Raw genomic sequence first — 17,235 nt, 5'->3', positions numbered from 1 at the left:
AGTGGCCATCTCTTGAACATACATTATGTTTACGTGCCTTCAATAATAAACGGAAATGCTATTTGGCTCTCTATTTTCCACCTCCTTATTCACCTCCCTATAATCTAAATCTCACATCTATATCGAAATTCGCATTCACGTTCAGGTGGGGTTCACCATTTCCCTAACGTGAGGTTTAGATTGTAGGGAGGAGAATATGAGGTGGAGAATAGGTAGTTGAATAGCAGTGCTCCGGTACATAAATCTCAATTTAACTGCATTTAATCTGATTTAAATAAATTAATTAAAAATTTGTACAGTAATTAAAAAAATTTAAGACCAGAATATATATTGTAGATGATGTCTTAATCTTCTTATTTGGACTCCGTCTGATCCCATTTTATTCTTCTTCTTCTCTTTTTCTAGTACCAGACAAATACATTTGTCCACCACTATCATCTTTAGTTTTGTCACTTACCCTTACTTTTTCATCATAAATACTTTTCTCTTTACCAGTTTCTCTCTTTTACTTTCCCAAATACACTAACCAGTCAACTTCTTGGAACATCAAACAAGGTCCCAAAACCCTAGGTTTGTTCAAATTCAAATACCCTCTCTCTGAATCTCTCTGGAAAATTCCATTACTTTAGTACTTCAAAAGAATTTTAAACGAAGACTCAATCCTTTGTTCTTCTTAACAAACATCTGAAGGAAAATCAATTCATTTCTGTTTGAATTGGAGAAATAACTGTCTTCATTCATGGCTGAGATTCTTAAATCCGAGAAGGGTTTCTTCTGAGAAAGGGGCAGTGACCCTTTTTACTGTTTTGAGTAAAGGATATGAAGAAATTGATTGGGAGCCCAGGGACTTTGGGTGGGTTATTACTGAGAGTAGGGCAATGTTTGTTTGCTGCTGCTTCAATTGCTGCAATGGCTTCTGCCTTTGGATTTTCCAACTACACTGCTTTCTGGTATGAAATCTGGACATTTACTTGCAGTAATTTTGGTAGTTTACTAGCAGAAAATCTCCCAACATTGTAATTTTGGTAGTTTGTTTCAGTTCCTCACTGATTGCCTTCTGATTGAACTGCAATTTGATTTGGTGTATTCAATTTGTTCTGTTAATTGCATTTGCAAACCTAGAGGAAAGGGTATTGGAATTATGCTTTACAAATTGCATGATTGAGCTTTTATTATGATTTCTAAGGTAGTGGTATAATGAATCCAGTTATCATAATACTCTATTTGATTCTTGCTTTCAGCTATTTGATTGCTTCTATGGGACTTCAAGTATTGTGGAGTTTAGGACTCGCGTTTCTTGATGCCTATGCTATAAAGATAAAGAGAGACCTTCATAACCCTGTCTTAGTCAGCCTTTTCGTTGTTGGGGATTGGGTAAGTACCAATTTCATCTTCTTCTCCCCTTATCACTGCCATACATTTAAATGTTTTGTGTTGTTTCCTCATATTCCATACATCAAGTATCATCACAAAGTATTGCTCGAGGAACCTGCTTTAGTTTATAGCATAATTGATAATACGAATTCACTTGGCATATCGAATTCAAATCGTCTCATACATGCCACTCTCAAATCATATCAATCTTTTAAGTGGTTAATTTTTATTGTGAGGATAGATGGAGAGAATAAAAGAATTTGAAGTGCCTATTATGAGATACCCATGATCACTCCAAGGCTGTGATACGCGGATACTTCTAGGGGTCCCTGTATCAAGTGTCCATACGTATGGACACAGCCACATACAAGGACACTCTTGAATCACGGTTGTTTCAATTGAAAAGTGATTGTCGCCTATCTATAAGGGAGGTTAGAATAAAAACATGTGTATGTCTGCAAACAAATACACTTTGTCTGGTTGTCTCGTTTACATTTCTGCAAATCCTTTAGAAATTGATTGTATTTTTATGTATCGTGATGTGCCCCCCTATCGTGGTTTCTTAGAATTTCCATATTGGACACAGGGAGACATCTCCGTGTTGGACACCCATGGCCGTATGTGTGCAACCCAGCTTCAAGGATTATTTTTATGTTTCTTTTATTGACTTGTTAAGTTTACAAAGTTTCAGTGTTGAAGCTGAAATCTTAGAAAATGCACATCTTTAAGGCGCATCTGCTACTTGTCGGCAGAGGGGGCTACTCTCCAGTACTTAATCTATATTGACATACTTGTTAAAGATTTAGAACCTTATTGCATTTTGTTCTACTAGAAGGGAAGCCAAACAATTAAACTATGTTATGATGGCAGTCTGTCACTACAACTTCTTTTAGTTTTTGTTATAGAGCTTATGCAGTTTATCCTTTGATCACCTGGTATTATGAATATTAAAGCTGAGCTTGTCACCGACTAGGGATGTTATGGTATTGTTTGTGCTGGTTTTATTAGTTTAATTTAACTGTGTACAGAGTCCCTGTAACAGTTCTTCTGCTAAAAATAAGTTTTGAATTGGCAGGTAACTGCTACACTGTCACTTGCAGCCGCATGTTCTTCAGCCGGGGTTGCTGTTCTGTATACAAAAGACATGGGATTCTGCAAGTCCCTACCTCACCACCCGTGCAGCAGGTTCCAAATCTCCATAGCTCTGGGTTTCATCACTTGGTTCCTCATATTTACATCATCTCTTGTAACGTTTTGGCTCTTGGCGTCTGCTTGAACTCCTTTCTCGACACATACATCTGCGCCTGTTCTCTTCACACAAACACACATACTAATGCATACTGCTGTCATGTAAAAATTTGGTGTACGTACCTTGTTTTTGGTTGGTAACCAAAATCGTCTGTCACTTGGAATGTGTTTTTTTCCCTTGTATTTTCTAGAAGCAGGAGCTCATCCTCATCGCTTCATACTCTCAAAAATCCGTAGGACCACCATAATTTTACTGAACAATTTTCTGTTTCTTCAAAACTTCCTCAGCACTCACATTCATCAACATTTTGTTTAACAATTTTCCTCTTCTTTTTCTTCAAAACTTTCTCAGCACTTACACTTTCATCAGCATTTTCCTCAACTGTTTTCTTCACTTTTTTTTTTCTTCAAATCTCTCTCAGTACAGCGACGTTTCACACAAATGTCAACAGTTAAAGAAGCAGTAGTAGAAAGCGGAGAAAAAGACCAGTCAACTGCTGGTGCTGTTTGTGTGAAACCCGCCTTGCTGAGAGATTTGAAGATAACAAAGAAGAAAATTGTTGACGAAAATGTTGATGAAAGTGCAAGTGTTGAGGAAGTTTTGAAGACAAATGTTGAGGAAAGTGAAAATGCTGACTTGAAAAAATAATGGTGGTCCTAGGAAGATTTTTGAGAGAGTGTGGAGCGACGAGGATGAGCTCCTGCTTCTGAAAGGTGTTTTACCTACCAACTGCGTGAGACAATTCAGCCGTTACTTGACTGGTCGAAAACACTTTTAAGTCAACAATCGAGCTGTTATCTGTGATAATCAGAATTATAAATTTGTGCTTTAACTTATTCTTTGTTTCCCTTTCTTTCTGAAATTTGCTGATCTGCAATTGAATCCAAACAATTTAACTTGTTTAAGGAAGAGTCAGTTGTGTCTCTCCTCCCACTCCTGTACAGAATAGAATTTCTTGGAATCAAGTAGCAAATTTATGCCTTTATGGTGCTTTTTAGTTGCTTCATGGTCTTGAAAGTTCCCACAGGATGAATGTCTTTAGTTGGGGGGCCATGAACCCTCTTTTTTTTTAGAAGTAATATAAGAACAAGATAAGCAACACTTGATGATAGACACTTCAAAGGAGCCACAACTACTATTCATAGTAAGATAAGATTCAAGGTGTGTCACATCTATGACTACAGATATAAAGAGAGGTGCCTCTGTGGTCCTCATGTTTACAACATTTCTCATGATGCAAGTTAGAAGAACATTAAGCAGCAGTACCCACCAGATTAAAATACAAAATCTTATTAGATATCCATAGATCTTAGAGATGTAGTATTAACTAGGCTAATGAAAGTCGGTGTCGGTGGAAATCTTTGCTCCCTCTTTCAGATTTTATATCTGCATCAATGCAAAGGCGAACCAAGTCAGCAGACTCGGCGCACAACCGACATGTTTAGGATCTCCCCTGTATATATGCCGGCACAAATTTGTAGGTCTAGGCTGGTGGAGCTGGGTTCATATCAGCACATAGGAAAAGAAAGGAAAACAAAAATAAAGCTAATGTTCTACTTTGCTGGATAATGAGCAAAAGACAATGATGTATCAGTCACATCTCACCACAAAGGAGAAACAACAATCAAAAGGACATAGTAGAATTGTACTAGTACTGATTATTTTGGGAAAGAAAAAATGGGTCATTTCACTTAAAAGGTAAAGGGCAACTATAAGAAAAAGGTCATGAGTCACAACTATGATTTATCATGTGTCTGTTTACTCCACATGTTTGTCTACTACACACATGGTGGGGGATATTGCTTCGTTGTAATATTGTTGGCTTAGCTTTCAAGAATGAGTGCAATGGAAGGAAGAGAAGAGAGGTCAGAGGGCCTCCATTCCTTAGTTTATAATCTCCAGCACTGATGTGGAAGAATGAAGAACGACCAAAACTCCAATTAGTTTTTCTTTCTCGGCCAGCCGAGCAAAATAATACTGGCCGAGCCACCGAGCAGGATAATATTGGCTCCGTCGCTGAAAGTAATAAGATCTCAAAGGATCCTATGCTTCTCCAATAAACAATAGTGCACTCAGCTCAGCTCTATAATTGGTTTGTGTACTTACTAGTTTCTCTCACTTGTATGATTGAAGGCAATGAAGGGCAACCTGCCCCAGCAGCCCTACCATCCTCAAGCAATAATCCCCCACTCTACTTATCACTGTTTTGTCTGCAAGAATGAAGATGAGAATGGATCAATATTGTGATTAAAGAAATTGATTACCACTTGGGGAAATATGATTAGTGAAAAAGAAGAAAAGAAAAAAAAAATGAATGAACTGTTTTTTTTTATTAGATATAATACATTGGAAGAGCACAATAATCTCACACCCAACATTCCCCAATCTAATCATAATTACCAAATCAAAATGAAAAATTGATGCTGATGACCCCCTTTTATCAAACCCAAACAAAAGTTTTACACAGTGAAGAAGTGAAGAAGGTAAAAACTGAATGCTGCTAGACACACACTTTTGCTGCTCTAGGACAACATACTGGTAAAAAAAATAAAAGAAACTGAACTATTCTTGTTTTGGGTTCTTCCATGTTACATAACAATCTCTGGTTTCAGAATGCTTGACTTGATTTCTTTGTGGGGAAGGACAACGCCACCATTGCTGTAAATCTCATCGCAGACATGTACGTCTTCTCCGAGGATAGTCATGTTCTCTACACGAGCCCATTGTCCGACTGTCGAATGCCAACCTATGATGCTGCTGGAGATGCAAGCATGCTTCTTGATTCGCACACCTTGCATTATTGTGCACCGTGATAGTCTCACACCTGATTCAATAACACAACCAGGTCCAATAGCGACATCTGGTCCAATCAAACAACCTTCTCCGATCTCTGCACTGTCATCTACCAATACGTTTCCAACAACGTGAGATCCAACAGCCAATTTGGATGAGGATTTCTTGCGCAGTGATTCCAAATACAATCTCAATCCTGTAATGTAATCCCTTGGTTGTCCAATATCCATCCAGAAACCTGGTAGGACCATTGCAAATAGCTTGTTCTCAGCTGCAATCTTTGGGAAGACTTCTTTCTCAATTGAGGTGGGTTTCAATTCAATCCTGTCAAGAACCGATGGGTTCAAAAGGTATATCCCAGCATTGATCTTGTTGCCCACAAAGATTTTGGGCTTCTCAACAAATTTCTCAACCTTTCCTGTTGCTTCTTCTGTAACCACCACACCATATTTCGAAGGCTCATCAACCTGCCACGACAACAAACACAGATTTAGACTCATTGCAACCTATTAGAACCTCGACCACTTAAACAAAGTAGTTCTAATTGATTGTCCATTACCTTTGTGACCATGATGGAAGCCTCTCCTCCATGTGCTTTATGAAATTCAATCATCTCTTTGAGTGGGTACTCACTGATAACATCACTATTGAGGACGAAGAATGGCTCACCGGAGTCATCAATCAACTTGTCTCTAGCTAAAGCTAAAGGTCCAGCAGTACCTAGTGGCTCAGTCTCTTGAGAACAAGTGATCTTGATCCCAAGCTTTGCCTCGAAACCTTTCAAGAACTTAAGCATCACCTGCAAAATCACACCAATTAACCAAATCAATCCCCAATTGCATCATAATCCTAGACCACCGACAAGCAATTCGGAGACGAGTTATTACCTCTGGTTGGTAATTGATGGCTAATACAACTTCAGTGACTCCAATAGCTTTAAGAGCTTCAATCTAGACATTAAAACATACAATTAGAGCTCAAACTTCAATATTTTTTTCAGCAGAACGAATCAGATCAAGATGAACAGTACCTGATGTAGAATCATTGGTTTGTTAGCGAAATCAATGAGTGGCTTAGGAACAGTCAGTGTCAATGGCCTTAGCCTGGTTCCGAAACCTCCAACAAGAATAAGAGCCTTCATTTTCGATTTCTTTTTATCTGTAAATTGAAAAACACAATGGATCAAATCGTTAAAATAGATTCCAAGAGATCGGATCAAGTTTCAATTTGAAGTCACTGGAACCATTGATGAAGATAGAATCAAAAGAAACAAACAAAAAAGCTGATCCAGATGCATAGATGAATTAACTACAGACAAAGGATATTGATTACAAAAGATAAATTGTTAATCAAAATCTCCATTGAATTGCGATCTAGAATGTACAGAAGCTCAATTGAATCATGAATGAAGACGTGATTCAGTTCATCGTGATCAAATTTGAAATCCACATTTGTTTCAGATTTTTGATTAGATCTAAGAAATTAAAGCATTGTAGATCCAACAGAAATTTGGGGAAGAAAAAGAAGAGACTAGAATAAAATGATTTACCGAAATTAACGTCGGATTATTAGACGGAGACAGAGAGATTTAGAGAAGAATTCTGAAGCCGACAGAGAGAGATTAAGAAAAAGGAAAATTGATTTCCCTCGCTTTTCTTCTCCCGATTTCTAAGAGAGAATTGCAAGAGAAATTAAGGAGAAGAAGAAGAAGAAGAAGTTAGTTGGTGTGTTGGTTTTGGTTCAATTTGTGAATGAGTGATAGAGTCTTTATATATACTCGAGTAATATCCGATTCCGATTCCGATTCCGGTTCTAATACAGGATTTGATTTTAATTTTTTGAGAGAGAAATTTAATGAGTGAATTCAGTCACGTCAGCGTAGGGTAAGGCTTTGTTTTTGCATTCCAACTTGGATTGCAAATTTAATTACTTACTATATAATCTAATCTCCCTACTCTAATTGGTTTCTCTTTTCTAAAACTACTTTTGATTCTTCTTTGATACAAACACAAGATCAATATCGGATGGCTGTTGGCTAGGTCTAGAATCTTTGACCATCGAATACGGGTCTGTCGATTCTTTATACAGTGTTATTTTCGTGTTTAAAATTACATCGTATCTTTAGAGATTTTGAAAAATATGAGTCCAGCCAACCAATAAAAATCTACAAGGTCAAAAAATTCATATTCTTTCCGGTTAAGAAACATAAGTTCGTTCCACGTAAAAATTAGACATGAAACAAGCCAAATTTTTTGAATCTGGGCGAAATAAAGAACAAGTTTATTTATTATTAGTGTGAAAGGCTAGGAAAAACACATGAACCATGCATGACAAGGTAATTAGTAGTGTTTTAATACGGTCTAAACTAATGAAGAGGTTCTTGATTATTCCACAATCATAATGAGTCTTAAACTAATCCTTTTTTAACCATGATGGTTAAAAGAGGATGAGCGAGCTTGTTTTAAACTGTACAAAAATCAACTCTGAATAATTATATGATGAAAACAAAAGATTTGTTTATGGGGGGATGGGGTCATATGATGATCTGATAGAGACTTTGGCTTAGCTACCACCAATGGCATATCCGTACCACAATTATAAGCAAGGCGCATTATTATTATTATTATGATTATCCGGTAACTCGTGTATCAGCACTAATTTGATCCCTCCTATAATTATTGTGATAATAATTGTGATTATTCTAGACTAATTTAGACACATGCAATTGATGGGCATTATGAGGTGGCTCCTATTTTAAAATGTTGCTGCCAGTATGGATCCTGATTCCTACCCGACCTAGTACCTACTCCATATTCACCCTATACAATTTTTCATTCCAAACCTCTGGGGCTGCTCCTGATAAGTTCCACCAACTATATTAGTGTTTACTTATACTCCCTCCGTCCCACCATTAAGTGACCAATTTGGTTTTTAATTTTGTCACATCATTAAGTGACCTATATCACTAAACAAGGAGATATTTCTAAAATTATCCTTTTAATTGATCATAAGAAATATAAGAAATATGCATAATTTGATAGGCATGTTTATATTCGTTACGTAGGTGTTTTAAAATGCTTTTCAATGGTATAAAGTTTGCGAACATCCGTGGTGTAGTTTGAGAGATAAATCATTTCAAAATTTTATTAATTATTATCCATAAGGATATAATTGTAAAAAATGCTTAAAAATCTCTTTTTCCTTGCTTGCCTTAAAGTTTGTGCAAACTTCAACTAGGTCACTTAATAGTGGGACGGAGGGAGTATAACTTATAAGCGCATGACGCATGCTAACGAGCAATGTTACTACTGTGGGAAAATTAGTACTTCAAAGAATGAAACACAAACCGGACATTGTTGTAGCACTGGCTTTAAGACATTCGATTATTTCTGACAAATACTTCCATCGTAGCCATTTAATTAGCGAGTATTACAGATCAATGAAATATTGTTTTCAAAATATAATCAAGATCGAACAACGTAATTGAATTCAAGGTTTGTATTTCTTTGATCCAACTAAGAATACACTGTAGAAGCTTTTGATGATGCTTAGCTGGAGAAAAAAAAGAAAGATTTTTTCATGATTTTTTAAATTAGAGAGAACATCTTCAAACCTCTACGATTCCATTCCAAACCTTTGGGTCCAACAACTATTTTACTGCGTTGCAAATGGATTCAAGAATGTTACGGGTTGTTTATGTCTAGTTATTACTAGCTAACATGATGCATTATTCAAACACCTACCTGGAAAAACTAAAAAAGTAAATGATACTACATCCACCAAAAGAAATTTTAGATTTTTCTCTAAAACACATTTGTTGACACAACACTAAATCGGTTGTAATAGCTTGATGTTCGGTGAAATCCGGGAAAGTTTCTCTTGGTGGATTAATCATTTTTGATTTTTTTTTTCTTTTTCTGGATTAAAAACCTCAATAAAATAAAGAAAAAGGTTTATTACAAGAAGAGAAAAATAGTGCGCGTCTTTATACGTTATTTTGTACGGCTCCACCATTCTTCTCGATGGAAGATAATACTTGGCCAAATCCAAAAACTGATGATGTGATCTTCTAATCCAGCGAATGGCATATTCCCATTGAGTGGTGGACTTGGAATCAATATACGAGGCTGGTTTCTAAAGTAGGTGATTTCTCCGTCGGCAAGGACATGACATCCTATCTGGGTGATCATCAGTTTGGTGTTGGTGTGCCGTTTGGGGGTGAGAGTAGCTTACACGCTGTAAATAGCTTGCTGAAAATGAAGGGTCATTCAGACAAGATGTCAATGTTTCTTATTGACTTCTCCAACGCCTTTAATATCGTCTGCATTGTCCAGGTATTTCACCTTGAGTTCAGTTTTGTTATAGTAGGCCGACCAGATTGTATTATAATCATTATATTTTATCGTCGGCTCTTGGTGTTCAACAAGGTGACCCTATTGGTCCTTTGTTGTTTTCCTTGACTCTCCATCCCCTTGTGAAAACCGTTGCAGCTCGTTGCAACCTTGATTTGCACGCATGGTACCTTGATGATGGCCGCCAAAGCTTTAACCATCATAGAAACTGAAGGGACTGGTAGGGGTTTACATTTCAATATAAAGAAAACAGAGGTCATTTGGCCCTCAATAGATCCTAGAAGTACTGAAGAAGATGTTTTCCCTCGGGATATTGGTAGACCTACTAATTGTATTAAACTTTTGGGAGGACCAGTGAGTCTGAATATGAATTTTATTAGTGACATGGTGTTGATTAGGGTTCACAAGACCATCCAGTTAATTTCTGCCATGAAGAAACTCAAAGACCCCAGAGTGAAATGTTATTACTTCGCAATTGCACCGGTGTGTCTAAATTATATTTTGCAATGCGAACTACCAATCCTGCAACGCTTCAATCTGTCACTGACCTTTTTGATGATCATTTATTTTTGTATTTGAGACTTTCGGTAACAGGGGATGGTTCTGGTTTTGGGCCTCTGCAACAGCGATTAGCTACATTACCCCTTAAGGAGGCGGTCTCTTCATCTGTACTATGGCATACACTCACACTTACTGTTATCTGCCTCCCAAAGTCAGACTGTTTCTGTCCAAAAGGTGATTCTCAGAAGCTTATTCTCATCAGATAAAGGACTGGCTTATCAGTTGGCTCTTCAGAATTTCATCTAAGTATGTGGACTACCTTCTAGTTATTGCGTTGATGATACTTCTCCCCCTTCCATGGGCTCCCTGACAGTTACTTATTTTGACGCAATCAAGAAGCAAATCCCCATCCAATTTTCTTTCTCTGCAAGAGATTCAATTCCGTGGAAATGCAATCTAGTTAAACATACATAAGATTACCTTTTGACCGTACCCATTAGTGGGTTGAATCAATACCTTGGGCCGAGACAATTTAGAGATGTACTTTATTATCGCCTTGGTATTCCCATGTTTGTCGAAGGAGGCATATGTTCAAGTTGCAACAGACCGATGAATATTTTTGGTGATCATGCTCTTCATTGTGCCAAAGATGTCGGTATCAAGTTTCGACATGACTTTGTACGTGATGTAATTGCTGACATCTTCTACAGAGATGGTGTACCTGCTCGTAAAGAAGTGGACCTTGGGTTTTTGTCTGATGACAATACAAATTCACGCCCCGCAGATATTCTTATTCATAATTGGGAAAACGGTCAAGATGTTTGTATGGATGTCACTGGAGTCTGATCCTTCAGTGGGGAAGGCATCCGTGTTTTTGTTCCGGCCCAAGCTGTTTCGAATGCTTTGGGTGTTCTAGCTTTCTCTACTTTGGGTGAGCTTAGCGAGGATATTTTATTTTTTTTTAGGAGATTTAAGAATTGTTTAGTTAGTAATGATGCTGGTAGTGGTGTAGGTAGGTTTCTTTTTTTACAGATTAGGAGTTGTTATTCAAAAAGGTGTTGGTACTCAGTTTATTGGTAGGCTACCCGGTAGAATTTTATATGAACCTCTAATGGTTTAAAAAATTCCCTTTTCAGTTACAAAAAAAGAAAAACAAAACAAAAGAAATTTAAAGTGCGCGTCTTTATACGTTATTTTGTACGTCTCCACCATTCTTCTCGATGGAAGATAATACTTAGCCAAATCCAAAAACCGATGATGTGGATCTTCTAATCCAGCGAATGGCATATTCCCATTGAGTGGGGGAGTTGGAATCAATATCCAGGCTCCACAATTGAATTTGGAGACTACCCAATGAAAACAACTTCATGTTGCTTTCTTGCATCTATTTTTGCAAGTAAAATATTTACATGGAGTTTCCAGATTCCAGTGATGTATGTGGATCTGCTGCTGCTGCATCGCAGTCAGATGCTTGTTACACGCATGTTACCTACCTTGAGTCTAAATAAACTCTTGTATATTAATAACATATAAATTTGTTTATATTAGGTATAGTACAGCCAGATATAATTAATTTACTAATAATAATGGAATCATCGTATTTAATTCTTAGATTCTAATCTAAACAGGTCATGGTTTTCTAATTGTTTGTTTGAAAAACAAAAACCTTAACGTATCTAATACACTTATCACCATAATTAGCATTACATTAGCAATTAAGCTAATTATTACTGGTAATCTGTCATGTGATCACCTGCCACCCTTTGGTTTATTTTTGTTTGTGTTTACACAAAATGGAGTTTATCTAGTTTCATCAATCTCTTAGATCTAGCAACATCTCTTATTAGAAAAGTTCAAAATCTCAACTCCAACTCCTTGATCATGACATAACTTCCTAGTCTGCATCCCAGAAATCAAAATATCTAAGAATCTCAAAATCGAAGAGTTCCTGTTAAAATGCACGCTCATTTTAGCTTATGTCTTTAACAGACTCTTATAAGCAGCAGATCCTACTTAATGTGAACTAGGCAGGAGAACATGGTTGATCGAAAACCTGTTACGTTTCCACAGGCGAGCAACTAGGGATCATATGCCATTATTCTTAATATTTTCAAAACTGATACATGCACCCAAAATTCGTGTACAAGAAAGAAATACCACCACCTTAAACAATACATCAATGTACTTCTCATTAGCTAGAGGAATTCTACCGGCAAAACCCACCTGCAAAACAGTGTACAAAGTACATGCAGAACTTACTTAATATTACTAAAGTCAAAACCCCGTACTGAATCATCGCCAAAACCAACGCCACATATTCACAAACTATGTGCTCTTTAAAGTTTAAACTCATCTTGTTGGTTCATCATGCAAAGCAACCTAACAATTTTATATTAGTTGAAAAGTAACTTTGATTGACTTTCTTCTTTTGCCTGCAATCCTTTACTTAGATAGGCATTAACCTCCCAAACTGAAAGTCAAAGATCTGTCCATCCTCGTGATCTGAACCCCCAACCTTTTCCGGTGATAACACACTATAATTGACGTTATTTTCAAAAAGATTCAACTCCGTCGACACTTAACCACACGTTTATCAGACTTTTCTTCTTCTCTTTTAACTTCATCTCGATCTCATGAACCACCTATTAAGTCAACTCTTCTTGATTCACACAGATAGGTGGACTGGAGTTGGACATTTCATGGGAAGCCCAAGGTTTCATAAGCCCAACTCAGGAACAAAAGTGTTTTCTTTTTCTTCTTCTTTTTTTTTCGATAGTTTGGAAGAGTGGTGTTGGGTACATCCTTGACTCCTTATAAGGAGTTATTTCTGGCAATTACGGTTTTTTTTTTGTTTTTTTGTTTCTGAAAAATGCCAAAGCAAGGTTTTTAAAGCGTGGAGCGGAGCGTGAAGGTTTTTAATTTTTAAGAAGTGAATCGTATGTTGAAGCGTGAAGCGTCGCTTTATGGTTGATGTTTGAAGCGTCAATGAATAATATTAGCTGTTCTTAGGTAGTTGTCAAATGTAAATTTAAGAAGATAATATTCTTATATAAATAATATATGTCCAACTATCATCAAAAAAACAGTTGTGGCTCAGTGGTTTAGTCCTGTATAAGTGACGGGCAGGTGTGGGGTTCGAATCCCCTCTCACAAATTCGAAGCGTTTTGGGACATTTTGGAGCGAAGCATACGCTTTTAATAACCATGTGCCAAAGCATTAATTGAGAAGAAAATTGTAAACTTCTACAATGCGTAAATTGAGAAGAAATCCTCCAAAAGATCACTGCATCTCCATATTCATCTCCTTTGTTCAAGAGATAGCCAATACCAACTATATCTGAAATCAGCCCAAAATTCGATTTCTCAAAGTATCTAAACAAAAAAGTTGAAAATGATGCGAAGTTGGAAGAAAAAAACTACGAATTTATTTTTAAATTTTTTATTACACTTGCAGCGGTGTCTTTGTTTTGAGTTGAGTTTTATAATATAGCTTATCAAACAGGGAAAAATGGAAGTACAATGAGTTTGGTGAAGTGCAGGAAGCAAAAGAAGTTGCGGCCAAGGTATATTCATCTATTTTAGTCAAAAGTTACCGTGTTTGATAACCTAATCCGTAGATAAAATGAAAGTAAAAAATAAAATAAATTGCTTAACTTTTTGTTTTGGAGGGATACGGCCGATTGCGGTTGGTATAGTATGGAGATGGCTAGTCTCTACGGTAGCAGCTCAATCAGTAGGCAAGGACATGTGTACATATCTTGAAGCTTTTCAATTTGGTGTAGGCATTTCTTGTGGAGGGGAAGCAATCTTGCACGCAGTCAACAGGCTTATTAGGGACAAAGGTAATTTTTCGTCTTTGACTATGTTGCTTGTGGATTTCAAGAATGCTTTTAACTTAGTCGATAGGTCGACTCGACGATGCTTCAAGAAGTTAGAAACCATTGTCCATCCATTTCAAAATGGGTTGAGTTTTGCTATTCTGCACCTCCAGGCTTTATTACAATGAGTTTACTTTGTCGTCGGCTCAAGGTGTTCAACAAGGTGATCCTTTCGGTCTCCTTTTATTTGCACTCACCTTGCATCCCTTGATCAAGAAAATTTCGGAGAAGTGCCATTTGGATCTTCAAGATTGGTATTTAAACCACGAGACAATCATTGGTGATACGCTGATGGTCTCCAAGGCTTTTAACATCATACAGTCCGAGAGGGGTAAGCTTGGTCTTCATCTCAACATCTCTAAAACCGAGATTTTCTGGCCTTCAATGGACTCTCGGTGCGTAGATGCCTTTCCTTCCCAAGTTAGTAGACCAATGAAAGGCGTTAAATTGCTAGGGGGACCTGTGAGCCTCGATCAGGGGTTTTGCAGCAATCTGATTCAATCAAGAGTTAACAAGAATATTAGTTTAATGAATGCGGTGAAGAAGCTTGATGATCCGCAATGTGAGCTTCATTTGTTGAGAAGTTGTGCGGGGATATCTAAGATTTATTTTTCCATGAGAACCACTTTTCCAGAGCATCTTTCAGAGGCGCAAGCTATTTTGATTCCCACCTTGCCTTTCACTTGCGTCACATTGTGGAAAATGATGGACCTGGTATGGGACCTTTGCAACTTCAACTTGCCTCTCTTCCTATTAGATACAGTGGGCTGGGTCTGTATTTTATGGAAGATGCAATGCATTATTGCTTTTTGGCATCTGTTTTCTAAACTCAGGCTCTCCAGTCAATTATCTTGCATAACTCTCCTTTGATCGACCCAGACCTTGGTTTACAAAAAGTCATTGACTTGTTCTCTAATGCTTGTCCTGATTCCAACCTCGACTTGACTGCCCCCATCCCATGAAGAATTTGGATGTTAAATATTTTGAGGTTGTCATGAAAAGCATGCCGCTAAAATTTTCAATGTCTTTGCGTGATTGTGCTTTATGGCAGTGCAATAAGTCCAGACATGCTCAAGGATTTCTTAAGGCTCTTCCTATCGAAGGTATTAACCAGAGGGTAGGTGCGCGACAATTTAGTGTTATCCTTTGTTATCGTTTTGGCATTCCACTTTTTTCTGCATGCAGTAAGTGCACATTTTGTAACCGTGATATGGATTGCATTGATGACCATGCCTTACATTGTGCCCACGAGGTAGGGCTCAAATTCCGGCATGACCTTGTTCGAGACACCATTTTCGATATGTGTTTTCGTGCAGGGGTCCCAGCCAGGAAAGAGGTTTCCTTGGGCCTCATGACTGATGATGGTGTTGCTTTGCGGTCAGCTGACATTTTTGTTTATAATTGGACAATGGTCGTGACATGTGTTTGGATATCACTGGAGTCTCTCCATTCATTAGTGGTGGTGTTCGTTCTTTCCTGTCTGGTTTGTCCCTAAGCAATGCCACTTCACGCAAAAACAAAAAATATCTTGAAAAATGTGCAGCTCAAGGGTATGGGTTTGGTACTCTGGCCTTTTCCACGTATGGTGAACTCGCTGATGACATGGTTGAGTTTTTGAAGAGACTGCACAATCATTTGTCTAAATTTGATGTTAATGCAAGGAGATGTAATTTTTTTTTTCATAGATTAGGGATAGTTATTCAGAAAGGTGTTGGAGCCCAGCTTGTTGCTAGGATTTCAACTAGTTTCTTACCGTCTTCGTTTGTTGTCGATGCTTATGATTAAATAATATTTTAGTAATAAAAAATTTAGTAAATAATAAAAAAAAGAAAAAAAATTAAAAAAAAAACTAAGATAAAATACTTAACCACTCGTTCATCAAATTTTTCTTGTCTTTTACTTGTTCAAGATCTCATGCACATATTTTATTTTATTTTTTTGCTAGAAAAAAGAATTTTATTACTTAATGAGAGTTTACAATATTTTGGAGAAAATATTGACAGTTATTTCCATCCCATTCTCCTGACACATTTCCAACTCTATTGTGCTTGGCCGCTATGTCTGTCGCACCATTATAAGATCTTTTGACATGTCTGAATCTAATCAAATGAATATCCTTTAAAAGAAATAAGCAATAATCTAGGATTGAGCAGGAAGACCGACTAGTTTGGCCTCTGACATTATTAAGATATGTCACTACATTTTTGGCATCACTGACTAAGTAGACATCTTGAAGATTCCTTTCCTTGATCCATTTAGCAGCTTCTAGAAGAGCACCACTTTCAGCATCTTCAGAGCTTGCTTTCATTCCAGAGGCTAATTTGCACCCTTTGAATTCACCTGCATTATTCATAGCAACAATTCCAATTCCAACAGTGTTAGTATCTTTATCAAAAGAGGCATCACAATATAAAATTAAACTATCTTGTGAGATTTGTTGCAAGAAGTTGGGATTATTATCATGAACTGAGCTAATAGCATTGATATTAGGGATAGGCAGTAGATTATTGGAAATATCTGCTGAAATTCTAAGAGCAGTCCTTGTTGTAACCTGAGGGTTGGAAGTTTTGTTTTCAAAGATTTTAGAACACCTGTCCTTCCAAATACACCAAGCAGTATTCGTAACAGTGACTAGATGAGGCTGTAATTGGCCAGAAGTGAGCCATTTAGTAACCCAATCTTTTAAACTAATGTTAGAGTTCTGGTCCTGCAAAATAAGATTACTAACAATTGGGATATTAGACCAGACATTTCTATCAAAGGAACACTGAAGTATCATATGCTCAGGAGTTTCAACAACATCATAATTACACACCTTATATCTATCATCATGATTGCTATTATATTTAGCCAACTTGCTACCCGTGGGAATGATATTTTCGACATACTTCCATAAAAAAAGTTGGGTTCTAGGCAATAGAGGAGATTTCCAAATAGCTTTATAGACCTCAACATCAGGATTATTGGTCGAATTATGTGGGAGTTCATTAGCAAGTAATTTTTAAACAGATTTGACAGTTAAAATTACATTTCTGTTATAAGGCCAAACAAGGGTGTCATTACCAGAGATAGGGACTCTCATGCTGCA

At 37.2% G+C, this 17,235-nt stretch overlaps 2 protein-coding genes across 2 annotated transcripts; one reads left to right on the top strand and one right to left on the bottom strand.

Moving 5' to 3' along the window:
- Positions 1 to 401: 401 nt before the first annotated feature.
- LOC113314351 (CASP-like protein 5B3) lies at positions 402 to 3,470 on the top strand. The gene is made up of 3 exons (XM_026563150.1): positions 402 to 950; positions 1,242 to 1,374; positions 2,450 to 3,470. The coding sequence occupies exons 1-3, from the start codon at positions 820 to 822 to the stop codon at positions 2,648 to 2,650; spliced, it is 465 nt and encodes a 154-aa protein (XP_026418935.1). The 5' UTR covers positions 402 to 819; the 3' UTR covers positions 2,651 to 3,470.
- A 1,464-nt stretch (positions 3,471 to 4,934) lies between these two features.
- Positions 4,935 to 7,173, bottom strand: LOC113309766 (mannose-1-phosphate guanylyltransferase 1-like). The gene is made up of 5 exons (XM_026558282.1): positions 6,966 to 7,173; positions 6,447 to 6,574; positions 6,304 to 6,366; positions 5,976 to 6,215; positions 4,935 to 5,883 (listed from the first exon to the last, which is right to left on the bottom strand). Exons 2-5 carry the CDS (start codon positions 6,555 to 6,557, stop codon positions 5,212 to 5,214), a joined length of 1,086 nt encoding a protein of 361 aa, XP_026414067.1. The 5' UTR covers positions 6,558 to 6,574; positions 6,966 to 7,173; the 3' UTR covers positions 4,935 to 5,211.
- Between the last annotated feature and the right edge of the window lie 10,062 nt (positions 7,174 to 17,235).

The sequence above is a fragment of the Papaver somniferum genome, chromosome 9 (assembly GCF_003573695.1).
Source record: "Papaver somniferum cultivar HN1 chromosome 9, ASM357369v1, whole genome shotgun sequence".
In the NCBI taxonomy this organism is placed as follows: Eukaryota; Viridiplantae; Streptophyta; class Magnoliopsida; order Ranunculales; family Papaveraceae; genus Papaver; species Papaver somniferum.
The sequence above is the reverse complement of the archived record's forward strand: the minus strand, read 5'-3'. Positions and strand labels throughout refer to the sequence as shown.